Source organism: Zeus faber (genome assembly GCF_960531495.2).
Source record: "Zeus faber genome assembly, chromosome: 4".
Lineage (NCBI taxonomy): Eukaryota > Metazoa > Chordata > Actinopteri > Zeiformes > Zeidae > Zeus > Zeus faber.
The window spans coordinates 7,833,151-7,856,622 of record NC_137191.1 but is presented as its reverse complement, the minus strand read 5'-3'; the positions used below and the strand labels follow the sequence as shown (position 1 = coordinate 7,856,622).

General features: G+C 45.0%; 1 protein-coding gene across 1 annotated transcript in view; it reads right to left on the bottom strand.

Moving 5' to 3' along the window:
• rptor (regulatory associated protein of MTOR, complex 1) overlaps positions 1 to 23,472 on the bottom strand; it is a 163,874-nt gene that overhangs the window by 30,016 nt on the left and 110,386 nt on the right. The window contains exons 17-22 of the mRNA XM_079998650.1: positions 21,757 to 21,948; positions 18,246 to 18,386; positions 17,898 to 18,018; positions 17,457 to 17,597; positions 14,985 to 15,140; positions 3,270 to 3,388 (exon numbers count right to left, since the gene is read on the bottom strand). Coding sequence (XP_079854776.1) covers positions 3,270 to 3,388; positions 14,985 to 15,140; positions 17,457 to 17,597; positions 17,898 to 18,018; positions 18,246 to 18,386; positions 21,757 to 21,948 — 870 coding nt within the window. The remainder of the gene's footprint in view (positions 1 to 3,269; positions 3,389 to 14,984; positions 15,141 to 17,456; positions 17,598 to 17,897; positions 18,019 to 18,245; positions 18,387 to 21,756; positions 21,949 to 23,472) is intronic.

Here is a 23,472-nt window from a genome sequence, read left to right as displayed (position 1 = left end):
TTAGTGGTATTTGACCCTTGAGAGAGGCTGCACCTCTCCGCCGATTGGGTGTGGTTTCAGCGCCTTCAGCGGACATGGCCTTTAAATATATATATATATATATATATATATATATATATATATATATATATAAATCCCCCCCATGATTTTGAAACCGCATTTAATATACTTGCGTTTTTTTTTTTATCATTCAAATTTTGCTGGGTGGTTAATAACACATTTTTCTGTGGTGTGACAAACTCCTAAAACATGTTTATTTTTGTTAACAGGGACTTCAAAGTGTAGAGTGCCAAAAAGTGACCTTGTTGAGGAATAGAGACGACAGGAGCATTTAGGAGTTTAGCTCGGCCGACGGCCTCGGACGTGGGCGTTGCAAACGCATCGAAATTATGAAGTGCAAGGGTTGGGCAACATATTCATGAATCGTTCATCAACTTTCCATTAATCATCCACAAGCAGCAAACAAAATCATGGTAACCCTGGAAAAACCCATGCTACTGATGCACGGAGCAGGAAACCTCCTGCACAACTAGTAAAACGCAGCTCAAGCAGAAAACGTACGCGCGTCAACGTGTGCGTTCAGCCCCTTGAAATATTCAATTTTCGGCTCGCTTTCGTCGACCCTACCTAAGCATTAATTGGCTGTAAAAACAAGTCAACTGAGCAAATACATCTGTGGGTGTACATAAACCACGCTGTTAGCCAGGGCAGTCCACACTCACGGACACACAGCAGCTCTCAGTCTCCCTCGGTTGTTGTTTTTTTTTCTCGTTTGCCTGTTTAATAATTGAAGGCCCATCTAAAATGTTCTAGGTGCTTTGAAAGTGCCAAACTGCCTCGCTGATGAACACTTATGAGCCCGGAAGGTTCCAACGGTGAGAGAGGTTTGGTCAGCAAAGAGTGGAGTCCACAGCGGTGGCCTTTCCTGCACTTTTTCCCCTCACACTTTTTTTTTTGTGAAATCAAGTAACAGCTCCTCATGCCCTGGCCAAGAATGTTATCAAGAAATAACAAAATTGTGTCATGTGGATCTGGATCGTTTGCCAGTAAAAGGTACAAGTACGCAAACGAACCCAAACCACACAAAGCTCGAGTCGCACCAACCAAAACACCGGAGACACCGAAGGAATAACACTTCGAAGGAGTACAACTTCCGGGTGCACGGTGCAATTAAAAGTTACGTTGGGTGGGCGGGGCGGTTTTTAGGCGACTCAACCTGTTCAAGCTCGTTGGTGTAAATCATTGACGTTTAAAAAAACGCCAAATAAAAGGAGGTTTGGATTTCCAGGGAGGACCGATGGCTCCACAGTTCTCTGAATGAAGTAGATAGAAAGACAGATGCTGTGTTTTACTCTGTGCCGCTGATACTTCACGACGTGTGGTGAACGAGCTGCCGCGCGTCGCCGCCATGCGTCTGCGCGTCCGCCATATTGGAGCGGTCAAGAGGCGCTCGTCAACAAAAACGATGTGTACTGGGGGAGACGCGGACTCCTCTACAAAATCGACCGAAACTCGCTTCATTCTGAAACTGATTCCATCAAATTTGGTTTGTTATAAACGTGAGCTATTCAACATGACACTGGTTACTTATCGGAATTAAATTCAGTTACTGGGGGCGTATCTAATCATATTTTTTCATTCACTACCATCTCTAACGGAAGAAGGTACCATGCATATCTCATATTGCACTTTAATTTAACAATTGAGTATTGAATATTTTATTTTTTTTTAATATTATTTCAACATTGGACATCTTGAATGCTGTTCGCCATTTAAGACCATGGGCAAAGGTGCCTTTCTTTAAGTGTTATTACCGAATAAATGGAAAGCGAAGCTGTATCCGTCTCTCCCATTTATTTTTTATTTTTTTTGATGATTCGGAAAAAATGATCCGAACCGTGAAGTCGGTGATCCGCTGCACCCCCACCTCCTACCATACATGTTCTTCTACCGCGCGCGATCTCACCGGGAGCCGACAACACTGCAGGCGTGGACTCGTTTCCGCAGATTGACTGCTGCGCAAAATATGATGGCATGTGTGTGTGTGTGTTTGTGTGTGTGCGACGGCGTGCACGGTAGCCCGGTCAGTCATAGGTCAGCAGTTCCTCCGCTACAGTACATCCTATAATGAGGCCGGCAAAATAACACGGGGTGGGGGAGTCTCCTGCGCCGTCAGGTCTAACACAGTTCACCGCAAACGTGCGCCTGGTGGAGCGCGGCGTGATGCGGCGGCCGCTATTGGAGGGGTCTCCTGCTGTGCGATCGTATATCACGTTCTGTTATTTTTTTTATTTTTTATTTTTTTTATAGCGACCCTGTGGGGAGCCCTAATCCAGAGATAAACTGCTCCGGGGAAACAAAAGGGACGGTGGGCGCTGGCGGCAAGGAAATACAAGATATACCTTACGGCTGGGAGACGGTTGTGGTTATTACGGCTCCTTAAGTTACGGCAGCAACTCATCTCCGCACAGCGCGAGGCCTGGGGGGAGTCGTTGGCTCTTAATTGCATTTGCACAGAAGTAATGTTCTTTTGGCGAGGGGGAAATGCCAGGGTGGGGGCGGTGGACGGTAAACCGATCTGTTTGTCTTCCGCTTGTCTATCGGAGCGGTCGATTGCATAATATCGCCCACGTCGAGCCAGAACTCCATCAAGGGATGTTTAAGGGAAAACGCTGGGGTTTTTCTTTTCAAACAAATCCGGGACCCCGATGGAGGCGTTAGCCTCGGCTGACCGCCACGCGCCGGGCTGGGACACGCACTACAAAGGTGCGATCTCCTCCTTAAGGTAAAAACAAAAAACAAAAAAACAGCGTTTTCCTTTAAGAAAACAGGCCGACGCTCGATACAAGGTCTTGGATGATTTGAGGGATACATTTCCCCAACAGTCAAATATTGAAAAAATTGGTGGAAAAAATTCCACAGTTTACATTTTAGACTTCGTTCAAATATAAATTGTAATAAAATCCACGCCTGCCTGTTCTAATCTATTGTGCGCCCTGAAAAACATGCTCTCTCGACCACAGAAATAGAGACAAATACGACTCAGGTCTCGGTCTCGGTTGAATCTCAGTCTCAAGTTTTTATTTGGGTTGTCTCTTAGGAAAAGGTGTTGGGAACCCCTGATCGAGAGCAACTAAGGAATGGGAGCAACTGCCTGAAATACTTAATAAATAAATAAAATACTGATTGATGGTAGAAATGCTGGGTGGAGCGGGGCGTGTGTGTGTGTGTGTGTGTGTGTGTGTGTGTGTGTGTGTGTGTGTGTGTACCTTGTATGCGATGCTGTTGAGGACTTTCATGGCCAGGTCAGAAACCTCAGGGAAAGGATCCGCCGCCAGGTGTAGCAGTACTCTCCAGATCTGCGTGTAGACGCTATTGAAGGATACACCTTGAAGAACACACACACACACACACACACACACACACACACACACACACACACACACACACACACACACACACACACACACACACACACACACACACACACAAATAATACATACAGATGCCTTGAGATTTTTTGTTCAACCTATACTGGAAATCGAATTTATAATGCAGCTTTGCTCAGGAGTGTAGACGAACACATTTAAACAGTGTGCCTCAATATAACTCGTCACTTCCACCGAATTGTGTGGCACTGTGACGCGCCGGTGTTAATGAACTGTCACCTCATTAGCGTCAGGCTGTCCCATCCTGACATTTTTCACTTGCCTAACCTTGTTTGATCAGGAAGGAGGGGCAGAGAGAAAAAATAAATAAATAAATAAAAAGCCTGTATCAGGTAATCTATGTCGTTAATCCGCGCGCGCACACGCACACACACACGCACACACACACACACACAAGCCAGCTGCTGCTAATGGGTCTGTGTATCTACGGAGGCTCTCTTGCCGTCAGCCGTAATCGTTCTCATGAATGCAAATCACTTTATTCTCTGCCGTGATCGGGTCTTTTTTGCCTCATCCGTCACCGCCATCATACATGGCCTTGTCTCCGAGGGAGGAGGGAGACAGGTGCAGCAGACCTTTCCAAAACCCTCCATTGGAAGTCCTGTATTTTTGTAGTTTCCATTCCCCTCTTCCTCCATCTTTTCCCCCCTTCTCCTTAACGCTGTCCAGAGCTGTCGCTCAAACGAGTGGAATTCACCAAAACGGCCGGGACGTCTTTACTCAAGAGAAAAGCAAGGAAAAGAGCGACATCGGTGAACGGACGGCACCAACGCATGCTGCACACGAGGGGTGCAACGGATCACAGAACTCACGGATCACGGACGGTATCACGGTTTGGAGTCACGGATCGGATCATTTTACGGATCAGCAAAAAAAAAAAAAAAAAAAAGAAGAAAGAAAGGGAGACAAATATGGCTTTGCTCTCCATTTATTCTGTAACACATTTCAAGCATCCTTGCTTTAAGTGTTTTACTTAAATTTAAACAACATTCAAGAAGTCCAATGTTGAAATATGAAATATCAATACTCAATTGTTGAATTAAAGTGCAACATGGCACGCATGATACCTTCTTTATTTAAACATGGTAGTGAGTGAAAAAATATGATTCGATTCATCCCCAGTAACTAAATTTAAATCCAGTAACAGTAACTAGTATCATGTTCAATTTCTCACTTTTATAACAAACTAAATTTCATGAAAATCAGTTCAGCTGAGCTCCGGCTCCTGCGGATCGGCTTCGGTTTTTCACCACGAGGTTAAATTTTGCAATTGATCCGCGGTTCACATGCGTGCCGAAACCGTGGGGGGGGGGGGGGGGGGGGCGATCCGTACGGATCACGGATCAACTACGTTCCGTTACACCACTACTGCAAACGTCAATTTGTGCGTTTTGAGACCTCGAGCCCGCCTCTCCCTGTGTGAGAAACAACCCTGACCAACGAGCCACGCCTTTCTCTATTCCCTTAATTGATGCACCACGTGGACTCCACTGTGAACCCACTTTCCTCCCAAATCTGCGCTACTTTCCCCAGTCTTCAAACTCCAACCCCCCCCCTTTGGTCTTCAAGCTTAAATGGCACTTCTTCTGTTTTTTTTTTTTCTCCCCCACCTCTGCTGCTTCTTCCACCACAGACTCAGATGTGGAAATGCGTAGCAGTGGGGCTTTCCAGCTGTTGCTGCTTCTTATTCAACCCTTCAACCCGCCCCACCCTTACGCTCCGCTTCTCACTGTTCCTCCCGCCGTTCAGAGGGACATTTCATCTCCGCCCCTCGGGGAAGACCCCTGCCCTTTCCATCTCCTCCTACTATTGTTCTTCTTCTCCTCTGTCCAGTCCACACTGCTCCCATATTCTCCTCAGCTCTTTACACCACAGGATATAAAGGCTGCTGAAAAATAAAAAAATAAAAAAATAGATAATTATGCCGTTGCGCTTTTATCCCTCCGTCAACCCCGTCAGGTTGCAGCTTACACTTCACCCTTGAACACCAAAATCTAATCAGCTCATCCTTGAGCCCAAATGGAGGTTTGTGCCAAATCTGCAGAAATTCCCTCAAGGCGCTCCTGAGATACAGTATCGCGAGAACGGGACGGACGGACAACCGCAAAACATCAGGCCTCCGGCCACGGCTGCGGCCCAGCACGGAGGCATTAAAACAAGAGAGGGGCGGAATAAGAATGAGGAAGCGGGAAATAAGAGAAAGAAAAACAGGGATAGAGAGAAAGAGAGGTAAGAGCGAGGGAGTTAAAGAGGTGATTAGGCTGTAGCCTGAAGGCCTGGGGTAGTAGTGGGGAGGGTGAGTCCATTCGCGAGCAGCAGCCGCAGTAAACAGCCAGGTGATGGATGTGTGATACTGCTGCGCTGCATTACGGGAACCCACAAATTATCAACGCGCCCGCCTCTACGCATTTCCACGCGAGTTAAGGCGGGCAGGGGATATATATATATATATATATATATATATATATATATATATATATATATATATATATAATTATTCTTTTTTTCCAGGGGCGGAACATTGTGCAGATGGCACTGTCCTGATTTGGAACTCGCTTTTCCTTTTACCCGTTTCAAAGCCCCTTTTAAGAAATATTCTACCATTTGGGGGGGGGGGGGGGGGGGGGGGGGGTTCGACGTCCGAAAACGGCTCGACACATTAAAGAGAATGCATCAAAGTGCTTGAAGGCAGAGAGCTCTATTTCTGGGCGGCAGAGTTTAAATCTCGCTCCCTCACAGAGCGGCGCTGTAAGCACCGTAAGCAGCCCCTAGATCACATATTTGCTGCCCTTTAAAATGACAGTGCCTCTCAAATCCACTGACACAGGCGGAAAGGAAAGCCAAGCCCTTACTGTGGCAAAACACAAATGTCAAAGTGGATATTGAGACTCCACGGGACACTGCTGCTGTGGGTGGGGATTTGCTGCTTGAGAAACTGTTTTTAAGCAACCAAAGAAATCACTGAATGGTTTGCCCAAGTGACACAAATGGGGCAATCCACAACATGCCAGTTCGAGGGCGTGTGGCACTAAGTTTTCCAGAGTTTCCTTCGCTAATTGAAAAAGCTGCCGCCGGCAAAGAGGAAAATTCAAAGTTATTTCTGTACTCATGCAGCGTTGTTGGCAGATATCAGGGACACAAGTTAACACAATTTGAGAGACATGATGAGAATTTGATTTTCTTTTGACAAATCAGGTACCGTAGCTATACAGTATATGTAAGAAACACATTTTGTACAGGGCAGAGATGAGAACTAACTTTGAAGTAGCTGATTCAATGAACCGTTATCTATATTAAAGTCCCTGTAAAGTGAATTCAGTGATTTGTTTCTAGACACATTATACAGGTTAGAAAGTGTCGTACTAAACTGTGGAGTTAGACCGTTAAACGGTTTCTCGCCTATTTTGTGTTCAGGCTTTTTTGGCTGGGGCTAAATAATGACTCGATGATGTAGAGCAGTCATACTTGGCATGGCCCCTCCCCTAACACTATATAAAGCCGCTGCGGGAGCTCTGCAGCTCAAATCAGAATGATCTTTTTGGGAATCCCTGTTATAAGTAACGCGGTTCGTTTCATTCACCCGTCACTAGCGAACCGACTCAGGAGCCACCCAGGTGTGTGCAAGCCACTCCTTCGTCGGCCCAGCGTCTTAGAACAGAGGGAACTGCCCTTTTTGTTTTCGCCACGATTTTGAAAGCAAATTTTATATACTTGCCGATTTTTTTTTATAATTCAAATTTGGCTGTGTGGTTAATAACACATGTTTCTGTGGCGTGACAACCTCAGGACAAATGTTTACTGTTGCTTTACAGGGACTTTAAGACATTTTGAAACCCTGTCATGACTGAAGGGAGGGTAAATATATAATATATTTGTAAAGGAAAGTTTTTAATTCTCATCAATGCAGTGAATAACTGCAGTAAAGCCTCACCTTATTTTGATAAATGACAATTACTGTAACACATAATTTTAAAAAGTACTTTATTTTTATGTATTTTGCATTACTGAATTTGATTTTAAAAAGGTGGATGCACCTTTGCTTTAATGAATACAAAAACAATCTTAATTGTCATCAGGACCAGGAGATCATTTAAATGGCGGTTTCTCAACATATTGTTAGAATTTTCCAAAACCTGAAAAAAAGAGAAAATATTAAAAATCTAAAAAAATCAGGGGTAATGCAAACAATGTGCATTGACTAAAAAGACTAAACTAATTTTGACACCCGTATGGACTTTTAAGGCATAGAAGGGAACATTGCACATTCTTCCACTATAATTATTTTTTATTATCACAGCGACAGTTATAAGTGAGTTATGTTCCACCTAAAGTAAAAAGCCCATTAAACCAAAGGTTCAGTGAGATTTTGGTCATCAGTGCAGAGCCATGAGTGTCAATGGAGCAGACCGGTGTTTATATTATGGATCTTTCTTTATATTCACTGATCAATAACAACAATCAAAATAGGATGTCATTGATCCTATGGAAATGTTGAGATTGCTACTTTCAGCTGCTTTCACACATGCGTGCAACCCTGAAATTATCCGGACATTATCCAGAGGAGCTGTACGTGTTAATGCAAATGTCTTAATCATTTGGACCCGACATTTACCCGACTTTGCCCAGCCAGCACCCTAGTACAAAGTGTGCTTGTGTCCGAATGAGCGGTATGTGTGAATGGAGCTGGTGACTGTCCAGAGAATTCACAGCGAGCGAGTCGCGTGTCGATCTATCATGTGGCAGTTGCATGATAGAGACGCCATCAACAGGTTACTCGCTCGCTCTTAAGCACCCTCGTTGAGGGTGAAGAAGGGTCGGAGCGTACCTGTATACCAACGCAACAAAAGTTACAATTACTGATAAGTCGACAGCCTCGTCCACCACACACCACAACCCTAACCCTAACCCATTTGGGTGTGGTTTGAAACTCTGCAGCGTCACTGCGTCATTGCTTCACGTCCTGCCTCCTGCACCCTCTACCCAGGCTCCGCCCCTCGCCTAAACCAAACAGATTATTTCCAGGTGGTGTAAACTCATCTCACACGGACAATCTCATGTTGTGTGCTACATGTGTGAAAGGGTAACTCCGGACAATGTCCAGAGATTATCCGGATATTGTCCTGAGTGCATGTGTGAAAGCAGCTTTAGAAAAAGTGGCAAACAAAGATAAACAACTGAGCGTTTACACTAACCGTGATTGATTGAAAGAATTACAATAATTTGTGGTAAATCTGCATTGAGCCTCAAACCACTTGCAGGTCCGCTGCAATCTATCCTGGTTTTATGAGTCAGTAGCTATCTTTAAATTATGTCTTTTATGGCTTAAATGCATTTACAAACAGAATAACAGGCTTCACGCTTAGGCAATCAAACGAAAACAAATACAGGCCGGGGAAAATAAAAACATTTTTGTAGTTGTGTATTGTTTGAGTGATCGCGAAGCAGAAGAAAATGGAAACAAAGAGCACAGCAAAAAGGTCAAGCTAGTGAACAAAGTTTGGGCTGAATAGAATAACATGATCTCCAACATAATCTTTGACAGGGGACCGGATATCTACAGCACATTTAGGAAATTCTGCCTGCAACGATAGCGGAGGGGTAATACAATAAGATGACCTTGAAATTCAAAATAAACCAAATGTTTCCCCCAGGGCCACTACACAGGGACTCCACTTCGGCCACCACTGCAGGGGTTTCTACACCTTGAACGAAAAGTACAAGTGTGGCCCACTGGTCAACTGCAGGAGGAAATCTTAATTTGTGATTATACATAAAAAATAATTATTTTTCAAATAAAAATGTTCTAAATCATGTTTTTAAAGATGAAACACTTAAGAATTTGTCCTTGTCATATTTATTTCACCTTCATGAGCAACAAAAAAAAAATCACTGAAGGGAAAAAAAAAATAAGGGACGATAAATGGTGAAGCTTGTGGCAGAGTTCGAATTATTTTTTTTATAAAAAGGAGTTTCTTCTGACAGAAACAGCCCTAACATCAACTCATAAGCAGTTGCTAAAACACAAAAAAATTCCCCTACTAACTCAGCTCACGTTAACCGAGACAGCGCAGGCTTAGGTGGATCTCTGTTACCTTGGCAACTATGGGATATTCAGACCATAAAACACACTCAACTGGAAAATGGCCTGAATAGGAATCCTCAACCAAGGAATCAGTTATCAACCTATCACGCAAAGCCCTTGAAAGATAATATCTGAAGTTATATCTTTTGCAAAAAAACTTGTGGATCTTAGATACTTGTAGTCCACACGGTTTGGAGGGAAACAGGAAACAATCTGTTTGGAGGAAGTTTGAAGAAGTTTGAAGGGAGCAGAGTGTGAATCCACTACTTTGCATATCATGTTTTCACGCTACTTTACATCTTAAATGGAACTTCAAGGTCTGTTTCTTTCAGCAAATATGGCTTATGTTTTGTGGCACCAGAGTAAACCATCTCCTGGTCCGGCCTGTTTATTCATGAAGCCCACTGCCGGGCAGAGTTCCCAAACGAGTGCGCTGGGAGGCTGGGAGTCATTTCACGGGAGGCAGAGGCTCGGCTCAGTGGGCGAAGGTCCAACTTGCCTTTTAACCCATTTATGTAGGGACCTCGCGCTGATATTAACAGTCTGCCAACGGCTTTGCAAAGGCTGCGGAATGCTAAATGTTGCAGATAAAAGGGTAATGACAGCGAGCCCCGCGCCCCCTTCCTCACAATTATTTTCTGGGTCTGTTCTCCCGTGGCCCGGCCGTAACCCATAGGCTCCACTGTGCCTGTGCAATGAATCTGGGCCGGGCTGATACCAATCCTCGGTGTCTGGGGAATTTCATTAATGCTGAATTAATTGAAAAATCCCAGATTATATATTGGATGTCATTTCCAACCAGAGAGCTGACCCAGTGGAACACCAGTGTTCACACCAAGGATGTGCTATCGGAATCAGAATCAGCTTTATTGGCCAAATATGTGGAGAAATACAAAGAATTTGCTCTGTTTTTTACCCTGCTCTTAACGTACTTACACAGAACAGACATACATCTAAAACAGGGACACAAAGCTGAACATGGGTAGACGTAAATATTTAACTACTCTGCAAATATAGGTGTATATGGAAAACAACAATGAGATTTGTAACATGAAGACAATAGTGCAATGGTGCAGAGTGCAAAGATGCTGGAATAAATATGAATGATTAACAGGTTACTTTATATACATAAGGTAGGTGGACATGACTATACTGTATGCAGGTATACAATATACAGTATATACAGCGTGCTTAGGTCTATAGTGACAATGATATGTACATGTTAAAAACTGTGTTTAAACTACAAAATATATCATTTAGAATGTGTAGGTATAGAGGATGTTTAGTATTACAGGTTATTGCACAGGGATCATTTCTGACATTGTATGACTGATTTAGGTGTTCAGAGTAATGGCCTGCGGGAAGAAACTCTTCTCATGTCTGGTTGTTTTGGCATACAGTGCTCTGTAGCGCCTACCAGAGGGGAGGAGTTGGGACAGGTTGTGTCCAGGGATTGGATGGGTCTGCAGTGATGTTTCCCTGCCCGTTTCTCGACTCTGGACATGTATATTGTAAGTCCTGAGTGGAGGGCAGGTCTGCACAAAGGATTTGTTCTGTAGACTTGACTGTCCGTTGCAGTCTGTTCCCTTCCCGTTTGCTGGCCGATCCAAACCAGACAGCGATGGAGGTGCAGAGAACAGACTGGATTATTGCAAAGAAATACTGGATCAGCAGCTCCTGATGCAGGTTGAACTTGGTGAGCTGGCGCAGGAAGAACTCTGCTGGGCGTTTTTGATGATTGTGTCTGACTTTGATGCCCGCTTTAGGTCCTGGGAGACTGTGGACCCCAGAAACCTGAAGGTTTCCACAGCAGACACAGGGCTGTTGGGTATGGTGGTGGTGGTGGTGGTGGTGGTGGTGAGGGGGGGGCTCCTCCTGAATGTCCACTGTCATCTCCGCAGTTTTGAGCTTGTACAGCTCCAGGTTGTTCCTGATGCACCGTCTGTTCAATCTCCAGTCTGTCTACAGACCGTCCTGGATGAGGCCGATGACCGTTGTGTGTGTGTGTGTGTGCAAATTTTTGGAGTCTGAGAGACGAGTCTCCTGAGGTGCAGTCATTCGTGTAGAGAGAGAAAGGCAGAGGGAAGGGCATACATCCCTGGGGGGGGGGGGGCGCCAGTGCTGATTGCCTGGGCTCTGGATGTAATTTTCCCATGCCTCACCTGCTGCCTCCTGTCGGTCAGGAAGTTTGAGATCCACCTCTATGAGGCGGTTACACTCTCCTTTTAGTGCATAGTATGTGCAATAAAAAACAAAACAATAATTACCTCGGTGCAAATGATCATAATAAACAGTATTATTTTAATAATTACTTTATATCAAAATAGAGTTAAATATACTTAAATTACTTAATGTTTTGGGTGAATGCTTCAGTTGGGAAGAATGAATAAACAACGCTCTACTGCAGTTATGTGGGATATCGTCAGAGCCGTATAAAGGAGTGAGTTCCTAGTTGTTGTCCATGTATTTTAATGGGTGCAAGTTTAATGCTTCTGATTACTTTCTAGGGACACCTATTTTCAGGATATATGACCACATAATAATGAATCATGTACAAGGTAAGTTTTGCAGCAGAATAATGTGTATGTGTTTTGGTGATCCCTTCACTTTCCAGAACAGATTGTGAATTCGCATTAAAAGGAGACCTATTAGGCAAAACTCACTTTTTCAGTGCTTGCGTACATACATTTGGGTCTCTGATGGGCCTACTAACACACAAGTGTAAGTCTGAGCTTCATCTCTCAGAAGTCATTTCCCTCCAGCCACTTGCAATTATGACACAGAGGGTGAGGAAGGGTCGTTTACCTTCTTGAATGGAGCGTAGCTGCTTTGTACTCCTTGGTATTAGAGTATTTCCAGTAGGGAGTGGTAAATCTGACACGGACAATCGCTAGTTGTGTCCTACATTTGTGAAAGGGCAACTCTGGACAATGTCCAGACCTGATTATCCGGACATTGTCCAGAGTTCATGTGTGAAAGCAGCTCTAGACAAACTGCTTGAGCCGGGGCTGCGTTTAATGGAAACTTCGAATAATGTAACTCGCGCTGCCTTTTACAAAACCCCGGAAACTTTAATCGTTCAAAGATGATGTTTTCGCACCACAGGAAGCTCTAAGAGCCATTGGAGGAACCAACCTTTTCTTTTGTCTCCGCACTGAGTCATTCAGGAATGATCGTAATTCTTAAAACACCATTCTTCAGGGATATTTAAACTGAATGATAGAAGAGCAACATGCAGTAAAGTGTACGTCAATTGGTCCAGATGTAAGTCCACGGTGTTTGTAACTTTCGTAACTTGTGCTGCCTTTCACAGAACCTGGAAAATTATAATATGCACCCAAAACATCTAAACTGGACCCCTTGTATTGACTCCATTGGCTTGGCTGCTCATTTACCATTAAAGCGACACACAGAAAACAGCCCATTTTGGAACACTATACTATGGAGAGGTATGTTACAAAAGCTCAAATGCATAATCTGAGTGGTATTTTCAGCAAAGAAAAACTTCAAAAACATGTTTTGGGGACCTCAAGAAATCCATATAAACTTGTTGAAAAGGAGCATAATAGATCCCCTTTAAATTGCGACAGCGGCACGAGACGTGTTACACTTTTTTTTTTTTCCCCGTTCTTGAACACTGAGCAATTCTGGGCTGCTGTGTGTATTTGGGGCAAATTGACAGGAAACAAAAGGGGGATTTCTTACTGTGTTTCAAGAGAAAGTCAGAGGTATTTTCCTGCAGAGGACTGATTTACTTTCCCATTTCAATTTCCCATTCTAAGTGACTCCAAGTGAGACCATGCGTGCCTGAGTGGGGCTTGAGAATAGGGGATGCTGTTGATTTCTATGCGAATGAGAAGCTTGTGAAGCCCTTTGACACGCCACTGTGATTGAGGGCTATGGGAATAAACTTGATCTGATGCATGGCTGTTAGGTTTTGCCACCGAGAAACAACAGCAAGGAGAGAGAAAAAACAAAGCCTTTCCTGTTTGGTTTAGAGTGAGTTAACGGTTTCTCTGCTCGCACACAAACTGCCTGTCAAGACATATGGTGGAGTGCTCCAATCATCCAGGGGGCAGGGGTAAGCAAGCCGTTGCGGGTTCAGCACGTACCAGGAAAAACACTCTGATTCGCCTCTGGAGGAGGAGTGGTGCCCCACACCTCAGTCTGCCTGCCTTTCTTTGTGACGGGGGCCCGGGAGTCATTTACTCTAGTGCCCTCTCTCCATCTCGGTCCACACTAATTTCATTTCTCCCGTGCGGTTCGGGATTAACGCCTTCAGGGCAAAGAGTGCTCCCAGGACGCTGCGCTCTCTTGTTCTGCTCAAGCACCTTGTTACAAAGTCCCTGCGTCAAGATCTGTTACCACCTCCTGCGCTGCGATGGCGCCAGAATAAACAAATACACAGCAAGACTCTCATTACATCAGTAGATTGGCGAGCGGCGGTGTGGGGATAATCACGACAAGACGACGAGTTGTTAAGTGATATCATGATTAAATCATCATTTAGCAGATGCATTTGTCCGAAGCAACTTACGATTACTCATACAACGATGGACGCATCCATCAGGAGCAATTGGGGGTGAAGTGTTTTGCTCAAGGACACTTCAGCACGCTAGCAGGAGGAGGCGGAGATCCCAAACCTTCAGATTGCCAGACCATCCGCTTTACCTCCTGAGCTACCGCCCGCCCATGACGGGCAGAAGTGTCATTCTCAGATCAGTTCAACTACTATGTAAACTTTGCTACAAGGAATATTGTAATATAACAGAGGTGCAACTCTATTCCCATGGAACAAAAGAGCATTTTGCAGCGAAACACGGCACTAGTGTGTTTCCCACCCCAGGGGCAGTAACACTAGAGATGTATAATTAGGAGACAGTGCACTCAATTTGTTTTTAAATGGAACGTTTGACACACTCAAGATGATGGCAGCAACATGGGGCCCAATCACCACAACTTTGTCTTCCTATTGTAAATGAAGTCCACCAATCATGATTTCAGGTCTTACTTGTCACTTGTCTTAAAGAGGACCTTTACTCAAAATCACATTTTGCTTAAAATGTATGGTTGTACATTATCAATTTTGCCAATACTGTCAAACGAAACTGCATAATTATGTGAAATCTAAAATCAGAAATATCAAAGTTTATAGAGGTGGTTTCCATGAAAATGTCTTCGGTCCCACCCCTACATCCCAGAATAATTGCCACTCAAATGTTTAAATTGAAATCGAAAAATGAAATACAAAGGGTGATATGCATGACAGCAATTGTCGTACATTTCACAAAGATGACTCCCTACTCAAAGCTATGAGCCTAGTAGTCTTAGCCACACGCCTGGGGAGCGTTACCAAAAACGGCCTCTGAGTGAACCGACCTCTCTTAACACGCACGGCTTAAGAAGACAGAAGACGGCACTAGCATTGGAACAGCAGATAACACAGATGTTACCTATGAGTGAGTTGAGGGAGGAATAGGACGAGACCCGCCGCATCTTGTCGATGGTCTCAAACGACAGGATGTACTCGTCGTTATCCGGGCTCCCCAGGGTGCTGCTGGCACTGCTGCTGGTGCTCAGGTTACCGGGAGAGAAGGCCACGGGGCCGCCTGCGTGGGGACACACATGCGAGGAGGGATGTCTATAATGGTTATGATGAAATGACAAAAAAAGAAAACCATTCAAATTTGACACGCCCAGAATTTATATCCCGAAACAAAGGACGCGAGCGTACGCCCCGACGTTTGTCTGTCAGAGCGTGGCTAAGTCGTCTCTCTCCATAGCTCCTGTTCGCTCCAAACATGTCTCTGACTCATACAAAACCAGCCGCCATACATCCTCCTAACTGGCTCTGTGTGACACCAGGAGATTGGAAGAGAAGGGAAGTGCGCTGCGTTGCTCGGTGGCTACTGATGATAAACACCGCTGTCCGAGAATGTGGATTACAAGCCGGTGTCACCGGAAGCATTTACATTAAGGGCCAATGATGACGCAGGCGCAACTATGCAATTCTTAGATTTATAAATAAAACATTTAAAGTAACAACCACGGCACCGCTGTGAAAGCCAGAGTGGTATTCCCACGAGTCTGACTCCGTGAGCAGCCAGGTAGAAAAAGACGACCGTAGGTGCCTGTGGTTCTAGATGTGTCGTGAAAGAGAGGCCAAAAAGCATCCGTCCTGTGTTCATTGGATCATTACCGACTGTTAAAATGAGCGGGTTATCATGTTTTGTTTTGTATCATGTAGCCTGCTAGACCGACATATACAACACGATTCTCAAATTCTCATACATTAATACGTTCATGGGATACCGTCTGGGCTGCTCTCAAACGTCTCCCTGGTCAGGGCACACATGCACTTCATGAAAATGTCTCCTCTAGAGCTAAATACCTCATCGCATGGGAAAACAGCTCCCACTTTGGCTTTCTGTGGCCAGTCTGCGCGAGGCCGGGTAGGGAGTCCTGCGGAAGATCAACTTCGTGCCCCTCGTGAGGAATTGCACCGCGCTGGAAAGCGAGCTCCTCCCCTGAGCATGAGACAGGAGTCGAGCGGACGGAAACCTGGCCCTGCGTTGCCAGCGGGACCTTTCCCCTGCTCCGGCGCTCAGCGTCTTTTTCCCCGCCCTGACAAGCGCTCGGCTCCGTTCTGCGCTCGGAAAGAAAATCCGAAAATCGCTCTGCGCGCGAATAATTTGAAATCATTCACCTGCTTTTTGGTCACCCGGGATTTGAGTTTGAACTCGACAACTTAGAAACTGACGCCGACTTAAGGAAGCTTGGCAGGGGTCTGGGTTGCGACTGGAGCACCGAGGAGCGGGCTCCAGTTTTTGGGAAAAACTTGTACGGCGCTCCAGAAAAATAGCGTCCGCTCTACTCCTGGGAGAGAACTGAGAAAGGTCTAGGTCGAAGAGGTGACGACACCGACGGCGTCTAGGGGGCTGACCAGAGCAATTCTGCTGGTGACATCATGACCCTCAGTGACTACAAGGGAAACATGAAGCATGGAGACATGGCCCATAAAATTGAATAGGTTGTCTTGGCCCTTGAACATCCCGGGGTTACGGCCTTAACCAGTCACAATACCTCTACATAGTCTATCAGTCTGACGACCACAGCAACATGTGAGCACACGAGTTGTCAGAAACTATCATCAAAGGCTTAGTTCCAATGCTACGGCAAGTGGGATGGATGCAAGGATTACTGCAATGCCCTAAAGTACATCACAGGCCACAAGGGATTTTTGGACGTGTGCAGGTCTATATATACAGACCCTGGGCATTCATTAGCTAGATTCTAGATTCTCAGGAAGGGTACGAACGGCCAAAACAAGCTAATTGACATAACCTGCTCGACTGTAAAAAATACAATTCCAAAATAACAAACTGGAGCTCGGAGGTCTAACATAAATAGATAAACTAGAAGCAAATTAAGAAAATCACTTTTCCATCTTTTCCTTTGATCTGCGTGGTAAGTTCTCTTTAAAGGTTAACGGGGGAACAGCGGTGCTGAAACATTCGGAATATGCACACGTGTCTCACAGTTAAGACGATTATCTCTGCTTTGCAAGCTGGTCATGACCCCCACAGAGATGGCCTTTATTGATGGTTATGGAGTCACCTGCGGCCTCGCATGTGATAGACGGCGATCGGCCCGAAGTCTTGCACATCCATGAATTATAGTTGATAAGGCAGGAGCAGAACTAATGAGATGTGCTCATGGGCCCTGCTCTCTCCTCCTTGCACTGCTATTCCTCTTTTCCCATTTCCCCTCCGCTCAGATCATTCAATCAGCTGACTCTTCTACTCTTTCTACGCTTTCTTTTCTACTCTTCTCCCCTGCTTCCGAAGCATCTACGCCACTTGACTTTCTGCCTCCGCTCTCGGCGCGGTGCGGCGCATCGCCGCGCGCCCAGCCGGGTCTCGCACCTTCCTCGTTGAGGTTGAGGTTCTGGAGGCTCTTGTTGAGGTTGCGTGCAGTGGTGGCGGCTCTGATGTTGGTGTAGGAGTTAACCGAACGCAGGCGCGGGATGGCTGGGCTCTCCCTCACTGGGGTCAGGTTTCCAGGCTCTGCACACGCAAACACACAAAATACAGTTGAGTGGAGGGATAAAATACCCAATTGCATTTGGGTGTTCTACTTCCTAAAAATACACCGCCACCAAAGAACAACACAAATGACACCCTTGAGACCAAGGCTCTGACCCTTTGGACTCCTGTAGCGAGGATGGCAATGTTTAAGCTGAATTCACTGTTGTGCGCTGTAAGGTAAAGTGCTAAAAGGTTGCGGAATCTGGTTTGAAGAAGAGTGCGTGTGTGTGTGTGTGTGTGTGTGTGTGTGTGTGTGTGTGTGTGTGTGCGTGCCTGTACCAGCAGTGTTTGCGGGCGAGGGCACGGAGTAGTTCTTCTCCTCCTCTATGAACTGCAGGGCCACCGTACAGAAGTTACTCTCATACTGGACGACCAGATGACTGAGTGCCACCACCAGCTCCTACTCAGCAAAGACACACAAAATATGAACAGAAGATAAATCTGCAGAAAAAAAATGATGACATTTCCATGAACTTACTGATTAAGTCATTTGCAACTGATTTATAAAGTACTGTTTAAACAACCTTTTAGTGTTTACTCCAAAAAATATATGTCCAACAATACAAAGATGTCCACATCATAATCTTGACTTTTTTTTGCTTATGTATACGTGTACGTTCCAGCCACCTTGCGGACCACCGGGCTGCCATCGTTTATGAGCTGGGCCAGCATCATGGCTACGTTGTGGTCGATGGTAGTCGAGTGATCCGTCCTCTCGCCAGAGTTGCCCACAAAGGTCCCCAGGGCAAAGACGGCGGCACACCGCACCTGGGGCAACACAGAGCACCGTCATAAGCACCACAACCTCGGACACATTTCCCTGTTGGCTCCTCAGTACGGTCCTGTCGTACTGCCAGCTGGCCAAGCAGCACGGTTGTCTCAGGACATTTGTTATCTATTAGCTGAGAATCTATACGGCTGCTTTTCTACCAAGTTACAGGAAATAAATGAGGAAGTATTTAGGCCCGGAACCTTCTGAAAGCAGGCCTGAAGCAGTGCTTAAAAGCGCTCTTGGTTGCTTTTGACAAAGAACCTTAAGAACCATGGAGTTCAGGACAAGACTATGTGAAAAGTGCAACTGAGTTTCACAAAATAACATATATCATCATATTTACTCTGGTGATGTATATGCTAAACTTCACTTTCAAGAATCGATCCAAGATTTACGAAAATAACGGTAACTGGAAGTATGTTACCAAACCAAGTTTTCAAATAATACCCTTAAATGTTTAAAAATGTATATTGTGAGAAATGTTGAAAATAAAAACATACATAATTGAAATGGACCAAATGGTGAACAAGGTGTGTTTATACACTTTTCTAAACACTAAGGCCACTCAAAGCACACAATTATGAATGGGACTTCCATTACAGACTCATGTGTACAGTCACAACGTCAATGCCCAACCATGACATTGTGATGATCCTGAATCTATCGATCTAACAACCATCCATCTAACAGTGACCCCATACTGCCAGTGTGCAATACAATATAACTGAAGATTTAACTGAAAACCCCAGGAAAGGAGAAATAGGGCGTAACAGGTGCATCGTAGACAGGTTATATAAGCAGTCACTTGGAGCGTGGATATTTGTAGAGAAGAAAGTTGCACAATGAGTAAATACCAGGGCCCCTCGGGGGCAGCCGTGTCAAGCTACATCTTGGTTTTAATTAAAAACTCTGCTCATGTACTGATCCACGAACTCAGCCTTCACTTTTTCTCTCCCCTCCCCATTACCTGTCAATTTCTTTCTATCGTCTTCCCTCCCCAGCGTCCCCGCTCTCCAGAATCAAACGCCAACAGACACTCAGAGATAAAGAGACGCCCACACACGCCCGCACTTGAGGAGAACTTTTAAGTGGTGTTTTTTTTAAGTTGCCTATTAGTGTTAATATGTCCGTTTTCAGCGGTCAGTTCTGTTCAAGCACAGTCACCAACGTCCTCGAGCGACCCATACCCCAAATCACACTTGTTGTAAAGTAAACAAACCAAGAATGTAAATAAAACCGGCACTCTGAGAAGTACAAGGTATGGCTCTGAAGTTGTTTTTCTTGCTCAAGCAGCTGTTAAGACTAAAAGGGGGATGCTGTTGCTGCCACTGGCAGCAGATGTTGCTCGCCTGCATGTGTGTGTAGGTGTACACAAGTCAGCTGTGACATTAAACACATCCCACAGATGCTCCATCGGATCGACCCCAACCCCGCCCATCCACATGATGTAGGAGAAAACGTGATTCATCAGACCAGGCCACCTTCTTCCATTGCTGCATGGTCCAGTACTGATGCTCACGTGTCCATTGTAGGTGCTTTCAGTGGTGGACAGGGGTCAGCGTGGACACTCTGACCGCTCCCATACGCAGCAAGCTGTGATGCACTGTGTGTTCTGACACCTTTCAATCACAGAACCATTCAGTTTTTTCAGCAATTTGTGCTACAGTAGCTCTTCTGTAGAATCGGACCAGACGGGCCTGACTTCGCTCCCCACGTTTGGTAGGTACTACCCACTGCATACCGGGAACACCCCACAAGACCTGTGGTTTTGGAGATGCTCTGACCCAGTCGTCTAGCATCACAATGTGGTCCTTGTCAAAGTGGCTCAGATCCTTAAGCTGCTTCCAACACATCAACTTCAAGAACTGACTGTTCACTTGTTGCCTAATATATCCCACCACCTGACAGGAGCCATTTTAACAAGATGATCAATGTTATTCACTTCACCTGTCAGTGGTTTTAACATGGTTGCTGATCGGTGTGTATGTACTCTATTCTACGCCAACTTGTGCTGGGGAATCTGTGTGTCAGGATGCAGTTTGCTGTGCGAGTGTGGGGCCAGCGATGTCGGGGTGAATTTCAGGGCATGCTCTGTCTCACCCTCCCCTCGGTCAGCCCGTGACCCAAGCAGACGCTAATCGCTCTGTTAACGTCCTGGACCCCAAATGGTTCAAAGGTCAATACGGCCCGCATCCACATTTTTACACTGTTTAACCTTTCTAAGATCGCTGGCCTAAATGAAGACGAGATGCAGCCAGGCGATCCAATCCGCATTAGACAAATTGAAGCCGGTTGCGGTTAATGTCATTTTTGTAACATACAGGACAGAGTTATTGCAGCATTTCAATAGCATACAAATACTCTGTATTGTATGCCTAGCATACTGAGAGCACAGGTTAAAAAAAACTAACAAAAAAACCCCCCAAAAAACATTGAAACGGCTCAAGCCACAGGACGACAATCTGGGAGATACAAAAGGCATTTTCATACTGTTGTCATGGGTGATTCTGCTCCAAGGTTACCGATGCTGCTATTTGCCATTCAGTTTCTGCTTTGGTGAATGCGTTTCAATATGCTAGGTCCCGTACTTGACCTATTTTATAAACTCCACATAAATGGCAAGTTCCTTTGACTATTTGGAAAGGAGCATGAAAGCATTTCTTTAGCTGTTTTCATAACAGCTAAAGAAATGCTAAACAGCTGAAGTCATAATTGTATTGAATAAATAACTAAATACATAAATACACACACACACACACACACACACACACACACACACACACACACACACACACACAAATATATTACTGCGATTCATGAGTTTACAGCTTTTATATTTGCAATGAAATTTGTCTTGGGGAAACAGGCCACCGGAACAAATCAAGTGGCGAAAGATGCTGCATGCATACGGTGACGTGATGCAAGGACTATATTCATGGTTATATTCTTGTCCTCCATATCCTGGGGTCACAATAAGGTGTGATACACCATGGTACCATCAATACAGTGACGCATTGCACGACTATATTGTACATCTCAACAGACAACACTGCACTCCAATATTAAAAATGAGTGATACCACCTAGCGCACAGGCTTGGACATAAAACAAACTAAACTTTTCTATCAATAATGCAGAAATGAAATGGTGCTATTGTGGTAATAGTGTTGGGTAAGAGAATCGTGATTATGTATGAATATCTTCTCACATTGCTTGTGTAAATGTGTGTGCGTATGTGTGTGGGCGTGGTGTTTCCGGATCAAAGAGACAGAGTTTGTGTGTGTGTGTGTGTGTGTGTGTGTGTGTGTGTGTGGGGGGGGGGGGGGGGGGGGGGGGGGGGGGAGGGGTGCAGAGCTGAACCCCTCACCTCGGGGATGGGGTCTGACAGCAGGATGTAGAGCTTCTCGTGGGCGCTGTCCCGCACGCCGCACCAGCGGGCGGAGTCAAAGTTCTGCCAGATGCGCCCCAGGCAGATGGCCACCCACTGGCGCAACAGAGGGTGGGGGTCCGACAACTGCTCCAGACAGTTGGCGATCAGGTTGCCCTGCAGACAGGCTTCCTGGAGACGGGGAAGGCCAGCGAGGAGGGGAAGGGCAGATGGATGAGGTAGATATGGAGAGAAGAGGGACACATGAGTGCATTGGTTGGTACAAAGAGTTCAAAAGGTAGAGTAAAAAAAGATGGCTGACAAGAATCTCCTTCAGACCGGTCATTAAACACCCCCTCCGGGAAAGAGCTTCCATTTTTTATAATACTGCCGCACCTTTTCCCACATTAAATGGCCAAATCAACAGGCCGCTTAAACTTGTCGGCCCTTTCCCGAGAAGACAGAGTATGTCTCTGGCAGCGTCAGTCCATAGTCATGCAGTACACATTTTAGTTGGTGCTTACTGTGTGTTGTATTGAATGCTGTTTTGAAAAAAATACTACCGGAACCCAAGAAACATTAGGTTACTTTGTTTCTTGGGTTCCTCATGTTTACATAATATAAAAGGATCATTAGTTAAATGTTTCCAGTTGTTTCTGTGCAGAATGTGTATTACCATTGGAAGTGATTAAATATAACTCTTCTAGTTAAAATGATTTTTAATTTCATTGAATTTTTGCCAATCCCCACAATTTTACTGAAAAAAGGGAAGAAAAATCACATAAAACTTTCCAAATAACAAAGTTTTGACAAGGCCGCAATAAAAAAACTGCAATATCCCGGCGGACTGACTAATATGCATTGTGCGTCCTGCAGAAGTGTGAGCGGACTGAGCCTCGGTTCATCCAATTTTTGGACTGGTAGCTAAAAGCTTCCTGTAAAAGCTGCTATTTTGGAAAAAACCTTCCCGGCTGTGGCTTCAGCATATTTTTTTATATACAACAAATTATTATTTTTTTACTTTTCACTTTGATTAAATTGAACCTGTCTGTGTTTATGTTTTGGTGATTCCGCAACTAGCTGAGACTATGCATGACTGTAGAACGAATAAAACATGATTTAAAAAAAAAAAAAAAAAAAAAACTTCCTCTTGGGTACTAATAAAGGAAATTCACCAGCCTGTCTGTTTCCTAATTTCATTCATGATTCATTGTGTCAAAGAATATCTCTGTTTGCAGGCCAAGCTGATGCAACACATCAAACATCTCAAACAGGGTGGGGTCCTGGCAAATTGGCCCATCGAGAAACCTCCCATGAATACAGCATCAGCGAACAAAAACCTTCCATGGGTGGTGAACTCTGAAGCGCCATGCTTCTTTTTGTTACCACAGTCCGCTCTCCACCTTCTCACCGGTCCTCCTCCTTTTCCCCTACCTCGTACTGAACCGATCGCTCCCTAGTAAGGTGTGATCGGCTCCATACGCTGTGGTATTAGGACGCCCTCGCACATGCTGCAGCAAATTTTCAATGAGGCGACGGTACCACAGTAATGAGCTGTGCTGTTGCAAGAATGAGGGATAAATTATAGAGACTCAGTAGAGTCTCTCGCTAATGTTAGAAATCATCTATTATTTACCAGCCAATGAGAGAGGCAGGAGCGTTAGGTAAATACGGGGACATGGAAGATGGATAGGCGCTTCTGTGTGCATAATGCTG